A 22,520-nucleotide genomic window follows, 5' to 3' on the forward strand; every position below is an offset into this window, starting at 1 on the left:
TCCTTTCTAATGAACCAGCACATCCCTATTACCTGGACTGTGTTCTCTTAGTGCTGGTTTTTGGATGTTCATAGTCATCCTTTTACACTCTCCTCTCTCCAGGAAATCTTCCCTGACCCCATCTACCTGGCAAGGATAGATGCCCTGCCTGTAACATTTCCTGGTAACCTATGAACACGTTGTTTTAAGTTTTTCTTGAGATGTCTATATTCCCTTACTATTCAATGCACTCCTTTAAGAACAGGGTCCATCTTATTGTCTCGGGGTGTACGTATAATGCAATGCTTTACTTACAGCCAGTGCTTAATATTCGTTGAACTAAACTGGGGGAAGTGAGGTATAAAATAAAATCAAACAAATGAATAAATGAGGACTCAGGTGCATACAAGATGCTCGGCAATGAATGAATGACTGACCAAACAAATTAACTGATCATATTAAATATTTCATTATTATTAGTTATTATTATTATTACTTTGAATGAGGGTAAACGGCTCCTCCAAAGCCAATGAAAGCTTTCCAGAGTATGGATATGGGAATGATGTGTTGGAGAATCATTTGTTCCTGCTGTGGTTAAGCCAAGAAATGCTCACAGGAGTGTGTTCTCTGTGCCTGTCTGCCTGAGAGAAAATCTTGGTTTTTAATGACAGGGTTTCGACCTAGAGAGTCAGATTCCTCCAAAATTAATCAATGAATATGTATTCTTTAAGCTACCAGTGTCAGCAAACCAAAATATAAGGGTTTGTGGGGATTTAAATAAGTTTGTGTTTCCCTCTATCTTTTATGGGCTTAATATTCTATTGGAGGAAATGGACATTTCCACACATCCAGGGTTACCCTTGAAGCCACTATGCACAAGGGACCAAATGCTCAGCAAACCCTGTAGCATTGAATGGGGAACTAGGAAAAGGGACCTGACTTTAGTTTAGAGTGAAAGTAAGCATGTCATTGAAAAACTGGACTTCAAGTTTGGATTTGAAGAGTGGAAAGGCTTGTTTTGTTTTGTTTTGTTTTTTTAGGGGAAAACTGGAGGAGAGAAAGGCATTCTGATAGGGTTACTAGTCAGAAGCCAAAGTTTGGAGTACATAATCCATGTTTTAGAGATATTGTTTAGATTAGGCTTCTAGGGATGAAAGGCAAGTCTGGGATGATAAGTTGGTGGCCAGTTGTGTTATCAATACTAAACTAAGGAATCTGGACTTTGTTCACTAGGCATTAGAAGCCTCTGAAAGTTTCTGACCAGGTAAGGAACATAATCATAACAATAACTCACACTATTGAATACCAGACAATGTGACTGATGCTCTTCCTACTCTGTGACACTTGACTTTCTCAACAAGCATCCAAGGTGGATTTTATTATTCCTTTTCGTTGATGAGAAAATTATAGATCCAGTAAGCCATAGTTTAGGCTTGTCTGACTCCAAAGCCTCTGGACCTTTTCACTATGCTAATGATTTTCAAAGGCACTTGGCACAGCCCTCATGGCTTCTTTGGAGAACTCTTAGGGACTCCTGAGTAAATGGAATGGATTGATTGTCAGGTGGCCCAGATGGTCAGGGCTCTTAGTCAATGAGCAAAATTCCACTTTTTTCTGCTGTATACAACGTACCACAGAGTGTTGATTTCAGAAATGACTACCAGGAAGGAGGTAACTAAGAAGCCAGCAACAGGTTCTGGTTTTGGCCTTATGATTTTGACATTGTTATCGTTAATGTGATGAAGACATTGGCTGCACTGTTGCTGGTGCTCTGTGGCTGGGAAGAGTAGCTTATACATTGAATAGCAAACTGAAGATTCAGAGAGATTCCAAGAGGCTAAAACTTGGGTCAGATAATAGAGTTCAACATTAACAGATACATATGTGTAATTTGCATTTACGTTCGAAAAATGAATTATATAAATACAGGCTACAGCAGTGGTTCTCAGAGTAATCACTAGTTAGCAGCTTCTGCATCACCTGGGAACTTGTTAGAAATGCAAATTCTTGGGCCTCCACCTCATCCTATTAAATCAGAAGCTCTGGGGATGGGGCTTAGTAATCTGTGTTAATGAGCACTCCAGATGTTTCTGAAGCAGGCTAACATTGGAGACCACTAGGCTAAAAAGACCAGCCCTCCCTCCCTTCTTGCTTTCCATTATTTCTTTCTCTTTATTCCACCTCATTCCAGAAAGGATTTGGAGTGGAAAAATCTGACTTAACAACAGTTTGTGGATAAGAACAAAGGTTTTATTTTACAAAAAAATTTCTCTGACTGAATGGTGTGTTGTGGCTGCTGCCAAAAGTAAATAGTTTGCATTAAAAGTAGTGACCAGAACAAGGGAAGCAATAGCTACTGCCCTCTTCACACTTGACAGGTTCTATGTATCTCCATATTCTGTTAGACTATATCTGGAGTTTGTTGAGGAACTAATTTTAAGAAGACATTGGAAAGGGGTTTAATAAGGATGGTGACACACCTTGAACTTTGCCTTAAAGGGATCAGTTGAGGGAAGCCGCTTCTTGTGATTGGAGCCTGCCTGACATGGAAAAGAAAGAGTTTTACATCTTGCTCCAGAGGGCGAAACACAATATTGGAAAGCCTTCTCCACTGGTATTAAGAGGGAAAGACATTAGTCCAGGCTCTTCCTGAAGGGTTTGTTAACACACCTAAGTGCTTCAGGCTTCTGCTGCTTCTTTTTTTTTTTTTTTTTTTTTTTTTTTTTGATGGAGTCTCACTCTGTCATCCAGGCTGGAGTGCAGTGGCGCCATCTCAGCTCACTGCAGCCTCCGCCTCCCAAGTTCACTCCATTCTCCTGCCTCAGCCTCCCAAGTAGCTAGGATTACAGATACCCGCTACCACGCCCAGCTAATTTTTTGTATTTTTAGTAGAGATGGGGTTTCACTGTGTTAGCCAGGATGGTCTTGATCTCCTGACCTCGTGATCCGCCCGCCTCGGCCTCCCAAAGTGCTGGGATTACAGGCGTGAGCCACCGCGCCGGGCCTGGGCTTCTGTTTCTTTAAGAATGCAGATAATAAGGACCATGATATTCATCCCACAGGGTTTCTGTGAAGGGCTAAAAACATGGCAAAATGTTCAAATATCTGAAAAACTACAGTGGTTGTACAAATATGAGGCAATGGCACTATTGTTAAGGAAGACTAGTTGACGGAAATTTTAAGTCCGAGGTAATGGAGAATCTCAACAATATGAATTGTCCAAAACGGGGATGACCTTTCTCATTAAATAGTGAGTTCACGGTCATGAGAGGCCTTTAGACAAAGAGATGTTAGAGAATGAACTGTATTGGATTGAAGCAGATGGCCTCCAAGTGCCTTGCCAATGCTAGTATTTCATAATGCTGAAGTGAATGACTTGAGGTCAGGCAGATCTGGGAGACTCATGCTCATAGCCAGCAGAGTGAATGTTTGATTCATCATTTGTTCATCACTCCTTGAAAGTCACTGCAAACATTTAAAACATTTAAATACATTTAAACATTGAATACACTTAAAGATATTTAATAATTAAACATATTTAAAGCGTTAAAAACATTAAATGCATTTAAAAACAAGATGGGCCCACACTAATGAACCTGGTGTCAATTTTTCTCTACAGCGCTATAGTTAAATTCCCTTTGCATTAGAAGTCTGATTGAATTGCCCCATGGTCTCCTGTGGGTCTGTTGATGTATGAATATGGAAAATAACATTGAATTCCCAATGCTTTCTTAATAACTCTTTGCAATGTCTCATAGATGTGTAAGAGATGTTGCCCTTAGTGTCTAACCCAAATCCTGAGTTGTTTTACAGCTTTTTTTTTTTTTTTTAAGGTTAAGATTTCTTCTGGCTATAATTTTGCATCTAGACTTCTACTTGTTTTTTCCCCCTGAAACTATTGGGTAACATCAGTGAGTTTCACCTTTATCCACTCCCTGGTTGGCTGCTTTCCAATGGCAGAGAAATGAATGGATGCTTTTGTGTAGGGAGTTTGGTAATTCAATGAAGAGCTTAGAGCCTTGCTGAAGGCGATATGTGGGTATTTCGCACATATTATATCTAATGAGTATATATCAGTAATGTAATGAAGGTGACATTCAAACATCACTGTGGGTGGCAGCTAAGCCAGATACAGCTAAATCTCATTTTCAATACATGAGAAGCCCTCTTTTCTAATTCAGTCAGAAACAGTTGTTGGTCACTTAAAGATTAAAAAATCAGTTAAAGCAAGGGATTAGAAAAACATAAGAGAGAGAAACAGAAAGAGAGAGATGCAAACCTTAACTTTTTTAAACTTAAAACAAATATATATGTATGTACATATGGATGTATACATACACATTCACATGCTGAGGCTGAGTTTTTTTATGAAAGTCCAAGGACTTTTCTTTGACATGGATGTGCCAATCCATGTCATTTTTTTTTTTTGTTTTGTATAAATCACATTCATAGTGCATCATCTACAATTTCTATCTTTAGTTTCTCTGAAGCAAAGAGAAACATTTAAGGACAATTGCTGAGCAACCTGAGTGCAGAATTCTTCTAAATTCTGTCATATTATTTCTTTTATAGCTGTCTCTCTCGCACCTAAAATTTGAAAAAAATTATTGTGATAAAATATACATAATATAAACATCACAATTCAACCATTCTTTAAGTATACAAGTCAGCAGCATTAAGTACATTCACAATATTTTATAGCCATCACCACTATCCATTTCTAGAACTTTTTTCATCCCCAGCAGAAACTCTGTACCTATTAAACAATACCTTCTAATTACCTTCTACACCCCTGCTAACCTCTATTCTGCCTTTTTTTTTTTTTTTTTTTTTGAGACAGAGTCTTGCTCTTTCGGTCAGGCTGGAGTGCAGTGGCACGATCTCGGCTCACTGCAACCTCCGCCTCCTGGGTTCAAGCAATTCTCCTGCCTCAGCCTCCTGAGTAGCTGGGATTACAGGCGTGTGCTACCATGCCCAGCTAATTTTTGTAATTTTAGTAGAGACAGGGTTTCACGTGTTGGCCAGGCTGGTCTCAAACTCCTGACTTCAGGTAATCCGCCCACCTCGGCCTCCCAAAGTACTGGGATTACAGGCATGGGCCACCATGCCTGGCCTAGTCTGTTTTTTATCTGTGTGAATTTGCCTATTCAAAGTACCTCTTGTAAGTGGAATCACAGTGTTTGTTCTTCTGTGTCAGCTTATTTCACTTAGCATAATCCTCAGAGTTAATCCATGTCATGTAGCATGTGTCTGAATTTCATTCTCTCTTATGGCTGAAAAATATCTTAGTGGATGAGTGTACTATGTTTCATTTATGCATTCATCTCTTGATGAATACTTCAATTTTTTCCCCCCACCTTTTGACTATTGTGAGTAATGCTGCTGTGAACATTGATGTATAAGTATTGCTTGAGTGCCAGCTTTCAGTTCTTTTGGCTATATATGTAAGAGTGGAATTTCTGGATCATGGGATAATTCAATGTTTGCCTTTTTGAGGAACTACCAAACTGTTTTCCAAAAAACTTCTTTCCTACAGGAACTTGTCTTTATGAAGACTTTCCAAGACAGTCAACTTGACTTTCAGAGAAGAAACAGCTCTCTTTACTTTTGGTCCTGCATTTCATCAGTTTCTAGACTATTTAATTAACTTGCATAATTACAATAACAAGTCCAAGTGTCATAAACAGGTTTAGAAATGTATATCATTTCATGCTTTCTAGGGAAAAAAAGAACTGTGTATAATTGATATTTGTTAAGCATACAACTCAACTGGTAAGAATGGAAGTGCTTGGAGAGTAACTTTCCCCAATGATCCCCAGTGTGCTTTGGGCATCAGCCAATACATATTATAAAACATGGAATTAATGGAGAATGCTGGTTACTCTGGCCAGTTAAGGGGACGCCAGTTAAGAGAGCTTCTACTATTCAACTATATTATCTTTGTCATGATAAGCTATGTAAAGAGGCCAGGAGTGGTAGTTCAAGCCTGTAATCCTAGCACTTTGGGAGGCCGAGGCGGGTGGCTCGAGACCAGCCTGGGCAACATGGCAAAACCTCGTCTCTACTAAAAATACAAAAAATTAGCCAGGCGTGGGTGGCGCACACCTGTAGTCCCAGCTACTCCGGAGTCTGAGGCAAGAGAATCGCTTGAACCTGGGAGGCGGAGGTTGCAGTGAGCCAAGATCATGCCACTGCACTCCAACCTAGGTGACAGAGTGAGACCCTGTCTCAAAAAAAAAAAAAAAAAAAAAAAAAAGGTATGAAGAAATTTAGAAGCAAATGACTCGTGAATCTAGAAAAACAATTAACAGCTACATATCCACAACTGCTAACATTCAATACTCTTGTTGTTCAGAGACCGGAGAAAGACAGACAGCAAAGGCTAAAATAGAATGGGAAGTTGACTGATCTGGTCATTTCTTGTATAAACTTTTGAATGTAAGCAGCAGGTTGATTTTCCATGCCTTCTTCTCTTACAGTTCAATTTAGTGTGGGTGATAAATGGGAGATAAACAGAGACCAGTGAAGTCGTGCCTATTCTTAGGAAGAAGATACCTTTCAAGTTAAGATTCAAGACTTTACGATGTGATTAGAGGGTTTTCTAGACAGTTCTGAAGCAAAATCATGAAGCTGTAGGAGGAATACTTTTATATAGCATCATTCATCCTTGTTAGCAACCCAAATGATTAAAGGTTTGGGAAATTACCCCTCTAAATATGGTCTAAAGGAACTGGGTTTATTTAGTTTAGAGAGAGCAAGCAAGCACGCTGAGGGGGACTTAATCATAGTCTCCAAGAATATGAGGGATATTCTCTGAGTGATGGAAAGCAGCTGTTTCCTGTTTCCACTAAGGACTGGATAAGAAGAATGGAGTTAACATGCAACAAGTGGGTTAAGAACTCTTTGGCCATGAAATTCAAGACAACAAATCCACCAGGCAAAAGTCGCCACTATGTTTGAGAATTATGTGGCTAACTAACTGTATTTCTTGGGTGCTTCATATGTGGCCTGTTCTTGAATCTGGAGCTAGTGAAAAAGATCCAGAGGACCTTTCACTCAAGTGAGGGGATGAAGTTGTCCATTGTCTGAGCCTACCAGTGCTCTGTGGTTGAGGAAGCCCTTATCGTAAGTCTCCTAGTGAGATTTAAAAGAGAAAAAGCTTCAGAGTCTCTTTGCTGCTCTTTGGACTCTTTCCAGGCAAGATCATCTAAATGTACTCTTTTTCTGTAAGGTGAAAGATTTCTATAGATTTGGCATTATGTGTCTTTTCTGCTTATTTGGTCGACATGGTCATAATTTTAAAAAATTCTGTGTCTCTAATGACACTAGACATATATATAGACATATATATATATACACACACATATATACAATATCATAGACATTTGACATGTATATCATAAGTAATTAATTCAGCAATGGAGACAATGTTTAGTTCTAGGTAGTATGTCTAAGTGTGAGCTATAGGAATAAGATATACACTGTGCTAATCAGCGGTACAGAAATATGCAAAGCATTATGTAAAAATGCATTGTTGCAGATTAGCTACAGGAAGAATTTAAAGACAGAACAATGAGTTCTGTGAATGTTACCAGTTTTTAGTCAGTGAGGCAGATCAAAATGCCTGAAAACTTCTTCTCAACCATTGTTTTTATCATTGCTATTTCATAGTAGGTTAATTATACCACTTATTCAGAATTAGATAAGTGATGTTTTATTTTCCCAACTGGGAGTATTCTCAAGGCAAGATTTGATTCCCAGGGGATGGATTGCTATTAAGTTGTATCTTTAAAGCTATAGCTTTTTGCCAACATTCATTGTGTATACATTCCACCATCTTATATTTTCATCTTGTACCAACATTCATTTTAATCTTATTTAAAAATCTCTGCCTCTATCATTGAATGTTTTCTTGACTAGATAACTTGTTTGGTCTTTAAAAATCCAGCACTGAAGTGGGAAAATGACTCAGGATTGAGTTGGATCCTCTCTTCACACTTGTTCACTGGGAGGCATTGGGCAAGTTAACTTCCTTGAATTTGTTTCCTTAATCTACCCTACAGGAATATTTTGATAATTAAATAAAATAAAATAATGTGTGCCAAGCTCAGAGAGTAGTGTACCCAGCCCTTAAGTCATGTTTATCTGCTTTCTTTAATTCACAAAGAGCATTTCTTGCCTATCATAGAGTCATTATTGCCTCCACATTCTCTTCTTTTAGTGGAATTTTTGGACCACAGGGGCAGGTCTGTAGAATAGGACTTGTGTAAAATTCATGAGGGCACCCAAGGGTCTAATTGTATGAATCTCCTTCCTTTATTATACTTACTTAATCCAGAAAAAAGTCTACCATTATGACAAGTATTTCAGGAAGCGTTTGTTGCCAAAGTACCTGAAACAAATCATGTAAACACATGGAAGGAAAGTGTATTTTCAAATCAGTGGGAAAATGATGCATTTTTGTTTTACAAGGATTAAAGGAGAGTTAATAAATCTTCTAGATACTGAAATAAACATTTAATAGACATTGATTCAATTGAGTATTATGGTTTGAAATGACATCAAATTGAAGACATGATCCCTGACCTGGGAAGTTTTATGAACTTACTGGAGAGACTAAGCCCATTGCTATGGAATGACCACAAAACAGTAAGAGTAGTACAAAAATCAGGAAGAGTAGTACAAAAATGAGAGAGCTTGAACCCCTAAGTACTGAGGAAAGGCACGATACAGGGTTTCAGTAGGGATTTACTATAGCTCTAGTAGACTTAGAATCATGATTTAGTTCCTAAAACACTATCATTTCAAAATAGAATTTTAAAAAAAACACCTAAAATATTCACTTCCTGTCAAAACCTAGGAACATACTGCAGTTGCGCTTTACTCATTTGAGATAAATACACCTTTCTCAAAATTTTAACTTTTTCTTTTCTTTGGCCAGGTGCTGTGGCTAATACCTGTAATCCCAGCACTTTGGGAGGCCTAGGCGGGCAGATCACAAGGTCAGGAGGTCAAGACCATCCTATCTAACACGGTGAAACCCCATCTCTACTAAAAATACAAAAAATTAGTCGGGAGTGGTGATGGGCACCTGTAGTCTCAGCTATTCTGGAGGCTGAGGCAGGAGGATGGTGTGAACCTGGGAGGTGGAGCTTGCAGTGAGCCGGAATCACACCACTGCACTCTAGCCTGGGCAACAGAGCGAGACTCTGTCTCAAAAAAAAAAAAAAAAAACACTTTTTCTTTTCTTTTTTCTTTCTTTCTTCTTTTTTTTTTTTTTTTTTTTTTTGAGAGGGAATCTCTCTTTGTCCCCCAGGCTGGAGCACAGTGGTGCCACCTTAGCTCACTGCAACCTCCATCTCCTGGGTTCAAGTGATTCTTCTGCCTAAGCCTCCCGAGTAGCTGGGATTACAGGCACCCGCCACCATGCCTTGCTGATTTTTGTGTTTAGTAGAGACAGGGTTTTATCATGTTAGCCAGGCTGGTCTTGAACTCCTGACCTCAACTGATCCATCCAACTCAGCCTCCTAAAGTGCTGGGATTACAGTGAGCCACCTCACCCAGCCTGAGATAAATACATCTTTCTAAAGTCTCAGTGTTTAGGCTGATTTGCTTTTAGACATTCATCTATGCAGAATACCAAACAACTTCTGCTTAGATTCATTCTGAGTCTACAGGAGATGGAATATCTTTATAAATCATAACAAGTAACATTAAGAGTAAAACATCCCAGCCAGGGACTTACCTCAAAAGCTGAAGCATGACACATATTTTAATGGCAGTGGATTCAGAAACCAAGGTTAGGACCGTTCTTTCTTTATTAGAAAGAGATTTATAATTCAGGGCCTTTGAGAGTGAGTCTGGGTCCTCTGAACTGGACTTCTCCTCTTGTCCCTTCCTGTACCCCAACCCCCCAAATTAAATAAGTAGGGAAGCAGAACAAGAAAACCATTAACTTAATAGCATAGAATTTATGGCTGAAATCTTGCAAAGCTTATGTCAGCAAAGTAAAATAATTACTGTCACTTTCTTTAAGACACTTGGCTTTATGGTTCCTGTCACCTTTATCATAACATGCAGCTGATTTAGTAGCTCTATTTTTCATGGCAAATAGCCTGGTGTTGTGTTTTTTTGCATGTGACCATGCTATTGAGATGACAATACATGGCTATACTATAGTAGAGCTAAATTTAGATAATGAATTAGAACACTGTTAATAGTTTTGGTTTAGTCATGCTGTCAGAATGCCAACTCAGCCTTTTCTCTTGCTCTTTTTCCCTCTAGATTCTCAAGTCCAAAGACTTAACATCTCCAACCCAGCGCTACATTGACAGCAAAGTTGTGAAAACAAGAGCAGAAGGCGAATGGCTTTCCTTCGATGTAACTGATGCTGTTCATGAATGGCTTCACCATAAAGGTTACAGGCCACTCTCTCTTTTCCTCCCAAGATGTTTGGTATCCCTAAGTTACTTTAAATTGATTGCAGATTTAAGGGTATAGACACACATACAAATGACCTCCTTGACTTAATGTTTTCCAGACAGGAACCTGGGATTTAAAATAAGCTTACACTGTCCCTGCTGCACTTTTGTACCATCTAATAATTACATCATCCCAAATAAAAGCGAAGAATTAGAAGCAAGATTTGCAGGTAACCGAAACTTGGTCATATGAGGTGGGGGAGGGAGGGGTCTATATTGGTAATCTCATGGGGGATAAAATCAGTTTGCATGTGAAAATGAGACTGGTGAGGCCTGGGGAATTTCATTCATTTGGACAATGATATGGTTGGATATACATATGTGAAGGGAGAAAGGATTGGAAGAATGGGATAGGTTCCCCGTTTATAATTCTCAATGTCCAGTGATGACTTGGTCAATAATAACTGATTATTAACTCATTAACCCTCCAGTAGTAAGTTAAGACCTTTGTTCTTCATTGTAGCAAACCAACTTTCCATCTCTACTGATATTATAGAGAAAGATAGAATGTATTTAAGAAAATTCAATGATAATCCCCCAAGCCAAATGTCAGGAACTGACAACCATATTTCACAGAAGAAAGAGTCTCCTCATGCTACAGCTCCCATAACTAACTTTCCATGTATAAGAATATTCCACCTTTTCTAGCCCATACCCAATATTTCAAGTGGGTTCCTTATCAGAATTTTATATTAGTTTATAAACACATAAAAAGGTTTTGGCTTTCCCCATGCTCACCTTTAAGTAAGTTGGACAAAAGTCATGGAGAGTGAGGAGATACCAAGGCCTCAAGTCACTTCATGTATTAGATGATGAGTTGTTGGATGATGAGAGGTGAGAGGAAATCTCTGCCCATGTGCCAATGCAGCATCTGCCCACAATGCCAGGCCAGAGAATTGATTTCCCTGCCCTCCTAACATCACCCAGGACCTCCATCCACTTTTAGAAGACTACAGCAGTGCTCGCTCATGGAAAAATACTCCCAGAGGTCTAGAGATTTATTTCAGTCTCTAACCTAGTCATGATTCTCTGGAGTGTGGAGATTAAATGCTTAAACTGGCAGTCTCTTGAGCATGCTTTGGGGAGCTCAAGTTTCTAAATCTCAGATGGAATCAGGAAAGTGTTGAGGATGCCATAAAATAAATGAAAAAGCCCTTTCTTCACAGCTTCCCAAAATAGCATTAGGTAAGGGTGACTTCTGTTTCACTTGAACCTAATTCACTCCAATTCAGTTAAGTCTCAGTTTATGTTCATTAGGAAAGTCTTTTGAGTTTAGTAGTCTTAGGAAGAGTGTTAACCAGCGGGTGACAAGGCATATTCTATTGCCATGTGTTCAGTTGTCGAGGACTTGAACACAGCCTAAACTGAGGATTGACTAAAATAAACTGCCTAGATTGCCCTTGGACTATAGGTCAAAGACTGCTTCTGTAGTGACTTTCATAACCAACAGCCCTGGCTTTGACACTGAACTGCCTTCTGACAAGAGCTCCATTTAGAAGTGTTAATTGTCACGTGGGTTAGTCGAAGTCCTGTTGTGCCATATCTATTTCCATGGGGAATGACTGTTGCCAGCTGATGCTGCTTTGGTGGTCATCACTGCTATTTGTGACAATATACAAAGGAAAAAAATATGGCTGATTATATTTGATGAAGGTGAAGCTAAATGTTTATTACCCAAATGCATTTTTTCAAGGTATTGATGGCACCTCCACATATACCAGTGGTGATCAGAAAACTATAAAGTCCACTAGGAAAAAAAACAGTGGGAAGACCCCACATCTCCTGCTAATGTTATTGCCCTCCTACAGACTTGAGTCACAACAGACCAACCGGCGGAAGAAGCGTGCTTTGGATGCGGCGTATTGCTTTAGGTAAAGGAAATAAAAATAAAATCAAGTAATTGCATCTGTTAACTCTTACACTGCCTTTGCCCTTTCTTCTACCGTGTATTGACCCGAGTGGAACTCATTGCTAAGACCAGATAGAGTGCAGTACAGCTCCTGTATCTCATACCACCATTCTTCCCAGAGGCTTATATTCATCAGGTCTTTAGCAGTGAACCAAGTGTGAAGGGAGAAAACTAGCCCCCCTGAATTTTTTCCCCAACATTCCTCTGAAGTTCTTTGGCGCTGAAGAAGAAAAAAAGCTCTCTGCCCCTCAGAACAAATAAAAGCTTATTGGAGGTGCGTGATGTCAACTCCTTAATCAAGAAAAACCCACCATCTGTATGATGCCTTCACCCTCACCAAGTTCGAGTGCTTATAGTCACACTTCTGTCATAGTAACAGAGATGAGGCAGCAGAATGCCATGTGTCATGCCTTTAGCAACAGCATATGAGAGAAGCAAGAAGAATTTATTTCCCATTCCCACATGAGTGCATGGAGGGAGAATGTGAATGTTCTTAGGTGGTCTCCGTGAGAGGAGGGCTCTTTCCTTATTTTGAGAGGTACGGGACAGGGAAGGGTCCTCACTGATGAAGGACTCAAAAGGTCAGAGGCCAGGAGTAAAGCTGCACTTTTTGATTGCCCGATCCAGTGGTTGCCCTCAGCAAGACTGCATGTTTCTTGATCTCTGGTTCATTCCTAGATTGGGGAACATGTGGTGAAATAAAGGATCGATTTTCAAAGGAAAATGCCTTAGACGGTTCTTTGAAAATTGCTGTTGTACTCCTTTCATTTTGTATTTGAAAGGGCAATAGAGGCTGGATGGCAGAACTGCCCAGTGTTGATTGGAAAGGGCTTCATCATGCCCAGCCACTCCCTGATTATATCTGGTCACTTGAAGGTAAAGGTATGATTTTCCAGGTCACAGACAAGGAAGTCAGGGTATAGAACTCATAGGGGCAAGCAGTCCAGCAAATCACCACACACAACACCCTATCATGAAAGTCACTTAAGATTACAGTAAAGCCGTTTAAACCTGGCCTATGGGCCAGGCACAGTGGCTCACGTCTGTAATCCTAGCACTTTAGGAGGCTGAGGCGGGCGGATCACGAGGTCAGGAGATCAAGATCATCCTGACTAACACAGTGAAACGCTGTCTCTACAAAAAATATGAAAAATCAGCCGGGCATGGTGGCAGGCATCTGTAGTCCCAGCTACTTGGGAGGCTGAGGCAGGAGAATGGCGTGAACCCGGGAGGCAGAGGTTGCAGTGAGCCGTGATCATGCTATTGCACTCCAGCCTGGGCGACAGAGCGAGACTCTGTCTCAAACAAACAAACAAACAAACAAAAAACACCTGGCCCATGGTGTTTGCTCATTAGATGTTTGTTGAATAAATGAATGAGTCATTTTTCTGGTTTGGGGTGAGGTGGTGGTAGAGTGAGGTGGTGAATCAGCTTTAAAATCTCCATTGCTTTTTTTTTTTTTTTTTTAACAGAAATGTGCAGGATAATTGCTGCCTACGTCCACTTTACATTGATTTCAAGAGGGATCTAGGGTGGAAATGGATACACGAACCCAAAGGGTACAATGCCAACTTCTGTGCTGGAGCGTGCCCGTATTTATGGAGTTCAGACACCCAGCACAGCAGGGTGAGTGTTCAGCTTACCTGTTGTCTCTGTTCTTGGGTTACCATGTGCACCTGCTGATAGTATTTCCAAATGAGTTGTAATTAACTTGGTGCCCTTTTACCATCACACATGTATGGGTACTGGAGAAATTCTTTTATTAGGTTGGTGCAAAAGTAATCGCGGTTTTTGCCATTACTTTCAATGGCAAAAACCGCGATTACTTTCGCACTCCCCTAATAGATGAGGAGGAAGAATGTAGGCTGTAGATGAAATCAGAAAGTGACACTGATCAGTTTCAAACCACAGGTCTCACCTGCCCAGTTATAAACAACTGGAGGGAAGTTTTGTTTGGTTTTTTCTTTATTTTATATTCTTTTTCAAAAATAATTTTTATTCATACATACTTGCATATATTAATGAGGTACATGTGATATTTTGATACATGTATACAATGTGTAATGATGAAATCAGGGTAATTAGGATATCCATCACCTCAAAAATGTATCATTTCCTCATTTGGGGAACATTCCAGGTCATCTCTTCTAGTTATTTAAAAATATACAATAAATTATCGTTAACTATAGTAACCCTACTGTGCTATAAAACATTAAAATTTGTTCCTTCTATCTAACTGTATTTTGGTATCTATTAATCAGCTTCTCTTCACCCTTACCCTGTTCCCAGCCTCTGGTAACCATCATTCTACTCTCTGCCTCCATGAGTTTTATATTTTTAACAGCTATAAGCATAAATAGCCAAAAACAGCACACCCTTTTAAAATCAATATGTCATATAGTATCATTTATAGATAAAGTGTGACAGGACCCAGGTCTCCATCTAAAAAAAAAAAATCTGCTGTCATCTCCATCAGGGACTGTTACATTAGAAAGAACACTGGGGATTTCAGTTAATGCCAGTGAGTGTGTGATTATTAGTAAATACACTAGCAATTTACTAATGTATGACAGAATGTAGTTTAACATCTCTAAACCTCAGTTTCTTATCAGTAAGAAGGAATGTCTGTATTAAAAGTTATCTTTAAAATAATAATGCCAAACGCAAGAGTTGATATGAAGTACAAAAGATGATATATGTAAAAATGACTTGAAAATTAGTTTCTCTACTTTTAAAAAATGTAACACAAAGTAAATGAGAATCTGAGTATTTTATCAAGTTGTTTCAGTGAAGATAGAGTTAATTCAGAAGGTAATTCCCAGATTGGATGGTATGGGTTTCCAGCAAGATTAGAGAAGAGTTTTTCTATGTAATAATGTTATTTGTTCACATGCTTCCTCCTGATGGCTCATCAGGATTTTAGAGATAGAAAGGACATCTTATCCAACCCTTTCATTTTCTTAAAGAAATTGGGGGCCAGGCACGGTGACTCATGCCTGTAATCCCAGCACTTTGGGAGGCCAAGATGGGTGGATCACGAGGTCAGGAGTTCAAGGCCAGCCTGGTCAAGATGGTGAAACCCCATCTCTACTAAAAATACAAAAAAATTAGCCAGGCATGGTGGCGGGCGCCTGCAATCCCAGCTACTTGGGAGGTTTAGGCAGAGAATTGCTTGAACCCGGGAGGCAGGGGTTGCAGTGAGCCGAGATCGTGCCACTGCACTCCAGCCTGGGTGACAGAGTGAGGCCCCATCTCAAAAAAAAAAAAAAAAAAAAAAAAAGAAAGAAAAGAAAAGAAATTGGAGTCTAGATCATGTAGTCTAGATGATACCCAAGACCAAAGAGAAAATTAGTGACAAACCAAGGCTTGGCACGTAGGCCTCCTTGTTTTATAACCAGGCCTCCATTTGCCCTATCTTACTGGGTTTAATTCCCAAAATATGGTTAAATGTTAGGGTTTCTATTCTGCTCTTTATGCCTCTGTAAATCTCCCTATTAAAGAGGCATTAGAAAAATTGCCTTCACTGCAGGATAGGAAAATGGATCAGCTGCCAAGAAGATCACATACTACATTCAGCTGAATTCATGAGTTTGGGGGTTATCAATTATTTTAGACAATCTGTATTATAAAAATTCCTCTTTAGTTCATATGAAAAATCATGAGTTCATGGAGTATAAAGTATATTTATTTATAAATGCCTGCATATGCTGGAATTTAAATTGACAAATATGGCTCCCCTTCCTTCAGCTGTTTTCCCAACTCCCCTGTAGACTTTGGCACTCGGGGGCGACCGTGTGCTTGGCCATGTGAGGGAAGCTTGCTCATGCCTGTCCCTTTGTCTGAGCTCTCTGGCCAGGCTGCCTCCTCTGGGCTGCGGCAGCAGTAGCTGTAATGTGGGCAAGGCCCTGTTGCCAAGTAGAAACATAATTCTCCTCTCTGATACACAGAGGGAGTGTGTGAAGGCTGAGACCACGCTTGTTTTTCAAGGAGAGAGGAAGAATAACTGTCATGGTCACAAATGTGTGGTTTGGACAGTTACCCAAGAAGCCAGAGGTAGCTAATAAAGTAGTCAGTGTTGCTGTGCTGAACAGATCTTCTGTCTTAGGCTGAAAAAATTGCAGTGAATCTCGAGGAAAAGGTCATTTGCTGTTTGACTAACACATTAATGGCATCCTTGGAAATGTCTCTGTATCATCAGTGGGGAACCTACATACTTCCATTAGTAAAAGTCGCACACCCCTCTGATACAGAATGGGGTTAAAGGTATAAGTCTAATTATAGAACCGTCTCTTCATCCTGTTTTCGGACTTGCCATTAACTCCTCCAACTCAGCAACTACTATTTACCACATAGAAAGTTAATGGAGGGTTGATTATGATTGTGATTATGATTATGACCGTTTTAAGCAAAATATAAGAAAGTGAATAATTCTTTCTTATAGGAGATCTTAGAGATCACTTTTATGTCATTTCTAGCATCATTGTATCTATGAAGCAATGCTAAATAAAAAGACTTTTTTTTTAATGAAAATTGAGGATACCTTAAATTGGCCTGAGGAGACACTTAACGTAGAAAGATTTCATTTCCTTCCTTCCTTATTTATTTATTTAAAGAAACAAGGTCTAGGTGTGTTGTCCAAGCTAGTCCTGAACTCCTGGACTCAAGTGATTCTTCAAAGTGTTGGGATTACAGGCGTGAGCCACTGTGCCCGGTCTGTAGAAAGATTTCACATTGCTTGCAGGTGTCTTTTTCTCTACCCAAGGGTAGATTAAAGCTCTTATGAGAGCTTTGATAGAACTTTTTATTCTTCTACTTATTCATGTATTCATTTCTTCACTTAGTACATGAATCTCATTTTGTCCAGAGAAGACTTACTGGGGCTATAAGATAAAAGCAGAGTCTATAGAGTTCCTGACCTGGAGTGAGCTCTGAATCTAGATGGAATTGAAACGTATACTCAAGAAACAACTTCATTTACAGAGTAGTGTACAAAAAAGACCAAATACTACAAGGATCAAGTTTTGTGGGGACCTAGGAAGTATGTGCAGCCAAGGACTGATCAGAGGAAAGACTTATTGGAAAAACTGGGAAAATCTGTTGAATGAGCAGTTTTTTCCAATCTGACTCTTACAGAATCATTTGCTTAAGATGTGTGAAAAACGAGTTCTGTGTGGGAAAATAATTACTTTGATGATTGCTAAGGTCACATACCAGTTTGACTGTAATTTAGGAAATTAGCGACAGAAAATAATTCAAATTTCCTACTCAGCGCTATGACTGATAACAATGCAGAATTGTTCTTTAAAAACTAATTGTGTTCATTTTCCATCTTTCCCTATGATGTCTCTCCTCTCCTGTGTCCTTTCAGGTCCTGAGCTTATATAATACCATAAATCCAGAAGCATCTGCTTCTCCTTGCTGCGTGTCCCAAGATTTAGAACCTCTAACCATTCTCTACTACATTGGCAAAACACCCAAGATTGAACAGCTTTCTAATATGATTGTAAAGTCTTGCAAATGCAGCTAAACTTCTTGGAAAAGTGGCAAGATCAAAATTACAATGATGATGATAATGATGATGACGACGACAATGATGATGCTTGTAACAAGAAAACATAAGAGAGCCTTGGTTCGTCAGTGTTAAAAAAAATTTTGAAAAGGCGGTACTAGTTCAGACACGTAGGAAGTTTGTGTTCTGTTTGTTAAAACTGGCATCTGACACAAAAAAAGTTGAAGGCCTTATTCTACATTTCACCTACTTTGTAAGTGAGAGAGACAAGAAGCAAATTGTTTTTAAAGGAAAAAAATAAACACTGGAAGAATTTATTAGTGTTAATTATGTGAACAACGACGACAACAACAACAACAAAAAGAAAAAAAAAAAAAAAACAGGAAAATCCCATTAAGTGGAGTTGCTGTACGTACCGTTCCTATCCCACGCCTCACTTGATTTTTCTGTATTGCTATGCAATAGGCACCCTTTCCATTCTTACTCTTAGAGTTAACAGTGAGTTATTTATTGTGTGTTACTATATAATGAACGTTTCATTGCCCTTGGAAAATAAAACAGGTGTATAAAGTGGAGACCAAATACTTTGCCAGAAACTCATGGATGGCTTAAAGAACTTGAACTCAAACGAGCCAGAAAAAAAGAGGTCATATTAATGGGATGAAAACCCAAGTGAGTTATTATATGACCGAAAAAGTCTGCATTAAGATAAAGACCCTGAAAACACATGTTATGTACCAGCTGCCTAAGGAAGCTTCTTGTAAGGTCCAAAAACTAAAAAGCCTGTTAATAAAAGAAACTTTCAGTCAGAATAAGTCTGTAAGATTTTTTTTTTCTTTTTAATTGTAAATGGTTCTTTGTCAGTTTAGTAAACCAGTGAAATGTTGAAGTGTTTTGACATGTACTGGTCAAACTTCAGACCTTAAAATATTGCTGTATAGCTATGCTATAGGTTTTTTCCTTTGTTTTGGTATATGTAACCATACCTATATTATTAAAATAGATGGATATAGAAGCCAGCATAATTGAAAACACATCTGCAGATCTCTTTTGCAAACTATTAAATCAAAACATTAACTACTTTATGTGTAATGTGTAAATTTTTACCATTTTTTTATATTCTGTAATAATGTCAACTACAATTTAGATTGACTTAAATTTGAGCTCTTTTTAATGATCACTCACAAATGTATGTTTCTTTTAGCTGGCCAGTACTTTTGAGTAAAGCCCCTATATTTTGACTTGCACTACAGATGCATTTTTTATAACATTTGCCCTACTTGTGCTTTGTGTTTTGTTCATTATTATGACATAAGCTACCTGGGTCTACCTGTCCTTTTTTTTTTATTTTACAAAAAAGATGGGTTCGAGTTCAGTGGTCTTCCTTCATCTTCCAAGCATCGTTACTAACCAAGTCAGACATTAACAAACTTTTATGTTAGGAAAAGGAGGAATGTTACAGATACATAGAAGATTGAGGTAAAATGTTTTAGTTTTAGCAAGGATTTAAGGTTCTATCTAAAACTCAGAATCTTGATTAAGTTAAGAAAAGTTTCTCTACCTTCATTTAATCAATATTTTCATAAAATCCTATTGTTATTACAAAGTGGACACTTCATAGGAAACTTCTTTTTCTTTAGTCAGGCTTTTAATATTCAGTGGGAAATGGAAACATACACATTTTAGTCGATTTTTCAAATGGGGGAAAAAGTCCAGGTTAGCATAAGTCATTTTGTGTATTTCACTGAAGTTAAGGTTTTATAAATGTTCTTTGAAGGTGAAAAGGCACAAGCCAATTTTTCCTATGATCAAAAAATTCTTTCTTTCCTCTGAGTGAGACTTATCTATATCTGAGGCTAAAGTTTACCTCGCTTTAATAAATAATTTGCCACATCATTGCAGAAGAGGTATCCTCATGTTGGGGTTTATAGAATATGTCAGTTTGTCACTTGTCACTTATTTAGCTTTACAATAAAAATTAATAGGTAAAGCAATGGAATATTTGCAGTTTCACCTAAAGAGCAGCATAAGGAGGTGGGAATCCAAAGTGAAATTGTTTGATATGGTCTGCTTCTTTTTCGGAATTTCCTGACCATTAATTAAAATAAAGAATTGGATTTGCAAGTTTGAAAACTGGAAAAGCAAGAGATGGGATGCCATAATAGTAAACAGCCCTTGTGTTGGATGTAACCCAATCCCAGATTTGAGTGTGTGTTGATTATATTTTTTGTCTTCCACTTTTCTATTAATTATGTGTAAATCACTTTTATTTCTGCAGGTATTTTCCTCTCAGATAGGATGACATTTTGTTTTGTATTATTTTGTCTTTCCTCATGAATGCACTGATAATATTTTAAATGCTCTATTTTAAGATCTCTTGAATCTTTTTTTTTTTTTTAAATTTGGGGGTTCTATAAGGTCTTTATTTCCCATAAGTAAATATTGCCATGGGAGGGGGGTGGAGGTGGGAAGGAAGGGGGGAAGTGCTAGTATGCAAGTGGGCAGCAATTATTTTTGTGTTAATCAGCAGTACAATTTGATCGTTGGCATGGTTAAAAAATGGAATATAAGATTAGCTGTTTTGTATTTTGATGACCAATTACGCTGTATTTTAACACGATGTATGTCTGTTTTTGTGGTGCTCTAGTGGTAAATAAATTATTTCAATGATACATGGATGTCTTTTTCCTATCAGTACCATCATCGAGTCTAGAAAACACCTGTGATGCAGTAAGACTATCTGAAGCTGGAAAAGTCATACCACCTTTCACATTGCCCTCGGCTTTCTCCCTTAAGGATAGTCACTTCAGAAGTCATGCTTTAAAGCACAAGAGTCAGGCCATATTCATCAAGGATGGAAGAAATCCCTGTGCAGTCTTTTTATTCCTTTATTTATTGGTATTTGGTAATTGTTTGAGATTTAGTTTCCATCCAGCTTGACTGCCGACCAGAAAAAATGCAGAGAGATGTTTGCACCATGCTTTGGCTTTCTGGTTCTATGTTCTGCCAACGCCAGGGCCAAAAGAACTGGTCTAGACAGTATCCCCTGTAGCCCCATAACTTGGATAGTTGCTGAGCCAGCCAGATATAACAAGAGCCACGTGCTCTTTGGGGTTGGTTGGTTGGGATCAGCTACTCGCCTGTCAGTTTCACTGGTACCACTGCACCACAAACAAAAAAACCCACCCTATTTCCTCCAAGTTTTTTGGCTGTTACCTACAAAACCAGACTCCTCAAATGAGTTGCCAATCTCTTAATAAACAGGAATAATAAAAATAGTAATTGTGACTCAATCTGGTTGTCTTGCTTTGTCTAGTGAAAGAACTAGTGTGTGCCTGTTGTGTTGTCTAAACACCATCTAGAAACAAACCATCAATTCGAGTATTGAGGGAGAAGAGAAAATGCTTCCCTTGTCTGCAATCTTATCTGTGTTTGATCTTTCATAGTAAACTCATAGAGAGAGGAAGTTTGTCACCCAACTCATTCATTCATGCTTCTGTGCAGCCTGGCTAGTCCCAGACCTATCACTGCAACATTATATTTAATTGATGAGTAAGAATAGAAGGTATCATAGAATCAGAGAGATGAAAAGAGCCACCTAACAGCCTTACAAACTTTGGCAAATTTGTCAGGAACTCTGGGCCTCTATTTAGCTTTAAAATGAAGATGAGAATACTTGCTCTATAGCATTTTGTCTGTGTGTTTTAGTGCCCTTGTCGTTGTTAAGTGAATGGACACGCGAAAAGGTTCCCTGCTTAGTGTTTTTTTCTGTAATTGGCTGAGTAAATGGCAGGCAAGCTTACAATATTTCCAAGCCTGTTCTGTTTTTGGTTTCTTGGAGATCTTGTAATGAACTTTTAACCTCCAGACTATAACCTGGGCTCATATTTCTCCACCTTGATACTAAATATGTAAAACCTCCAGACCCTTATCTCATAAATTGATCAGGACATCAGTAATTCCTGAGAATATTCTATAACTCTATATGTTAACCTTTTGGTTACAGGACTGACAGAAGTTATTTACAGGGAAAATGTTCATTTTAAGCTTTGCTGAAGTCCACCAACTAAAACTCAAAGTAAAAGAGAACAGTGGCTAGTTTAATGACCCACTCCCTAACATGATAATGCAGTATTGATAACTACAGTATTCTAAGTATCTACCAGACACTGTTCTCTTTTAATTTATTTAATCTCATATTTAATACTAGGATGTAGTTTTTTTAAAAAATATGACTCCATTTTAAAGGGAAGTGAGCAGACTCAGAATGCTTAAATTACTTGTCCAAGACCACTCAGTTTGTTGGTGAAGGGTCCGGAACTTCATTGTCTGTTGTATTAGCCACTAGCCACATGTGGCCATCGAGCAATTGAAACATGGCTAATGTGAATTGAGATATGCCAGATGTGTAAAATATACACCACATTTTGAAGACTTAGTACAAAAAAAGATTGTACTTTTTTGTATTTTTATATTGATTTCTATATTGATTACATGTCTAAATAATACTATTTTGAATATATGGGATTAAATAAAGTATATTATTAATTTTACCTGTTTTTTTTTCACTTATTTAATACAGTTACCAGAAAATTTAAAATTACATATGTGGCTCACATTTGCATCTTGTATTCTTGTGTTT

The 22,520-nt window shown here is 38.4% G+C and overlaps 1 protein-coding gene across 3 annotated transcripts in view; it reads left to right on the top strand.

Moving 5' to 3' along the window:
* LOC105493507 (transforming growth factor beta 2) overlaps positions 1-20,550 on the top strand; it is a 96,544-nt gene extending 75,994 nt beyond the window's left edge. For 2 of the 3 annotated variants that reach the window (XM_011761177.3, XM_011761179.3), the window contains 5 exons: positions 10,264-10,396; positions 10,520-10,630; positions 12,154-12,331; positions 13,842-13,995; positions 17,738-20,550. In XM_011761177.3, the coding sequence (XP_011759479.1) occupies positions 10,264-10,396; positions 10,520-10,630; positions 12,154-12,331; positions 13,842-13,995; positions 17,738-17,896 (735 nt within the window). In that variant the 3' untranslated portion in view covers positions 17,897-20,550. The remainder of the gene's footprint in view (positions 1-10,263; positions 10,397-10,519; positions 10,631-12,153; positions 12,332-13,841; positions 13,996-17,737) is intronic. The other variant, XR_011614278.1, reaches the window with a different exon arrangement.
* Positions 20,551-22,520: the final 1,970 nt, after the last annotated feature.

The sequence above is a fragment of the Macaca nemestrina genome, chromosome 1 (genome assembly GCF_043159975.1).
Source record: "Macaca nemestrina isolate mMacNem1 chromosome 1, mMacNem.hap1, whole genome shotgun sequence".
Classification (NCBI taxonomy): Eukaryota; Metazoa; Chordata; class Mammalia; order Primates; family Cercopithecidae; genus Macaca; species Macaca nemestrina.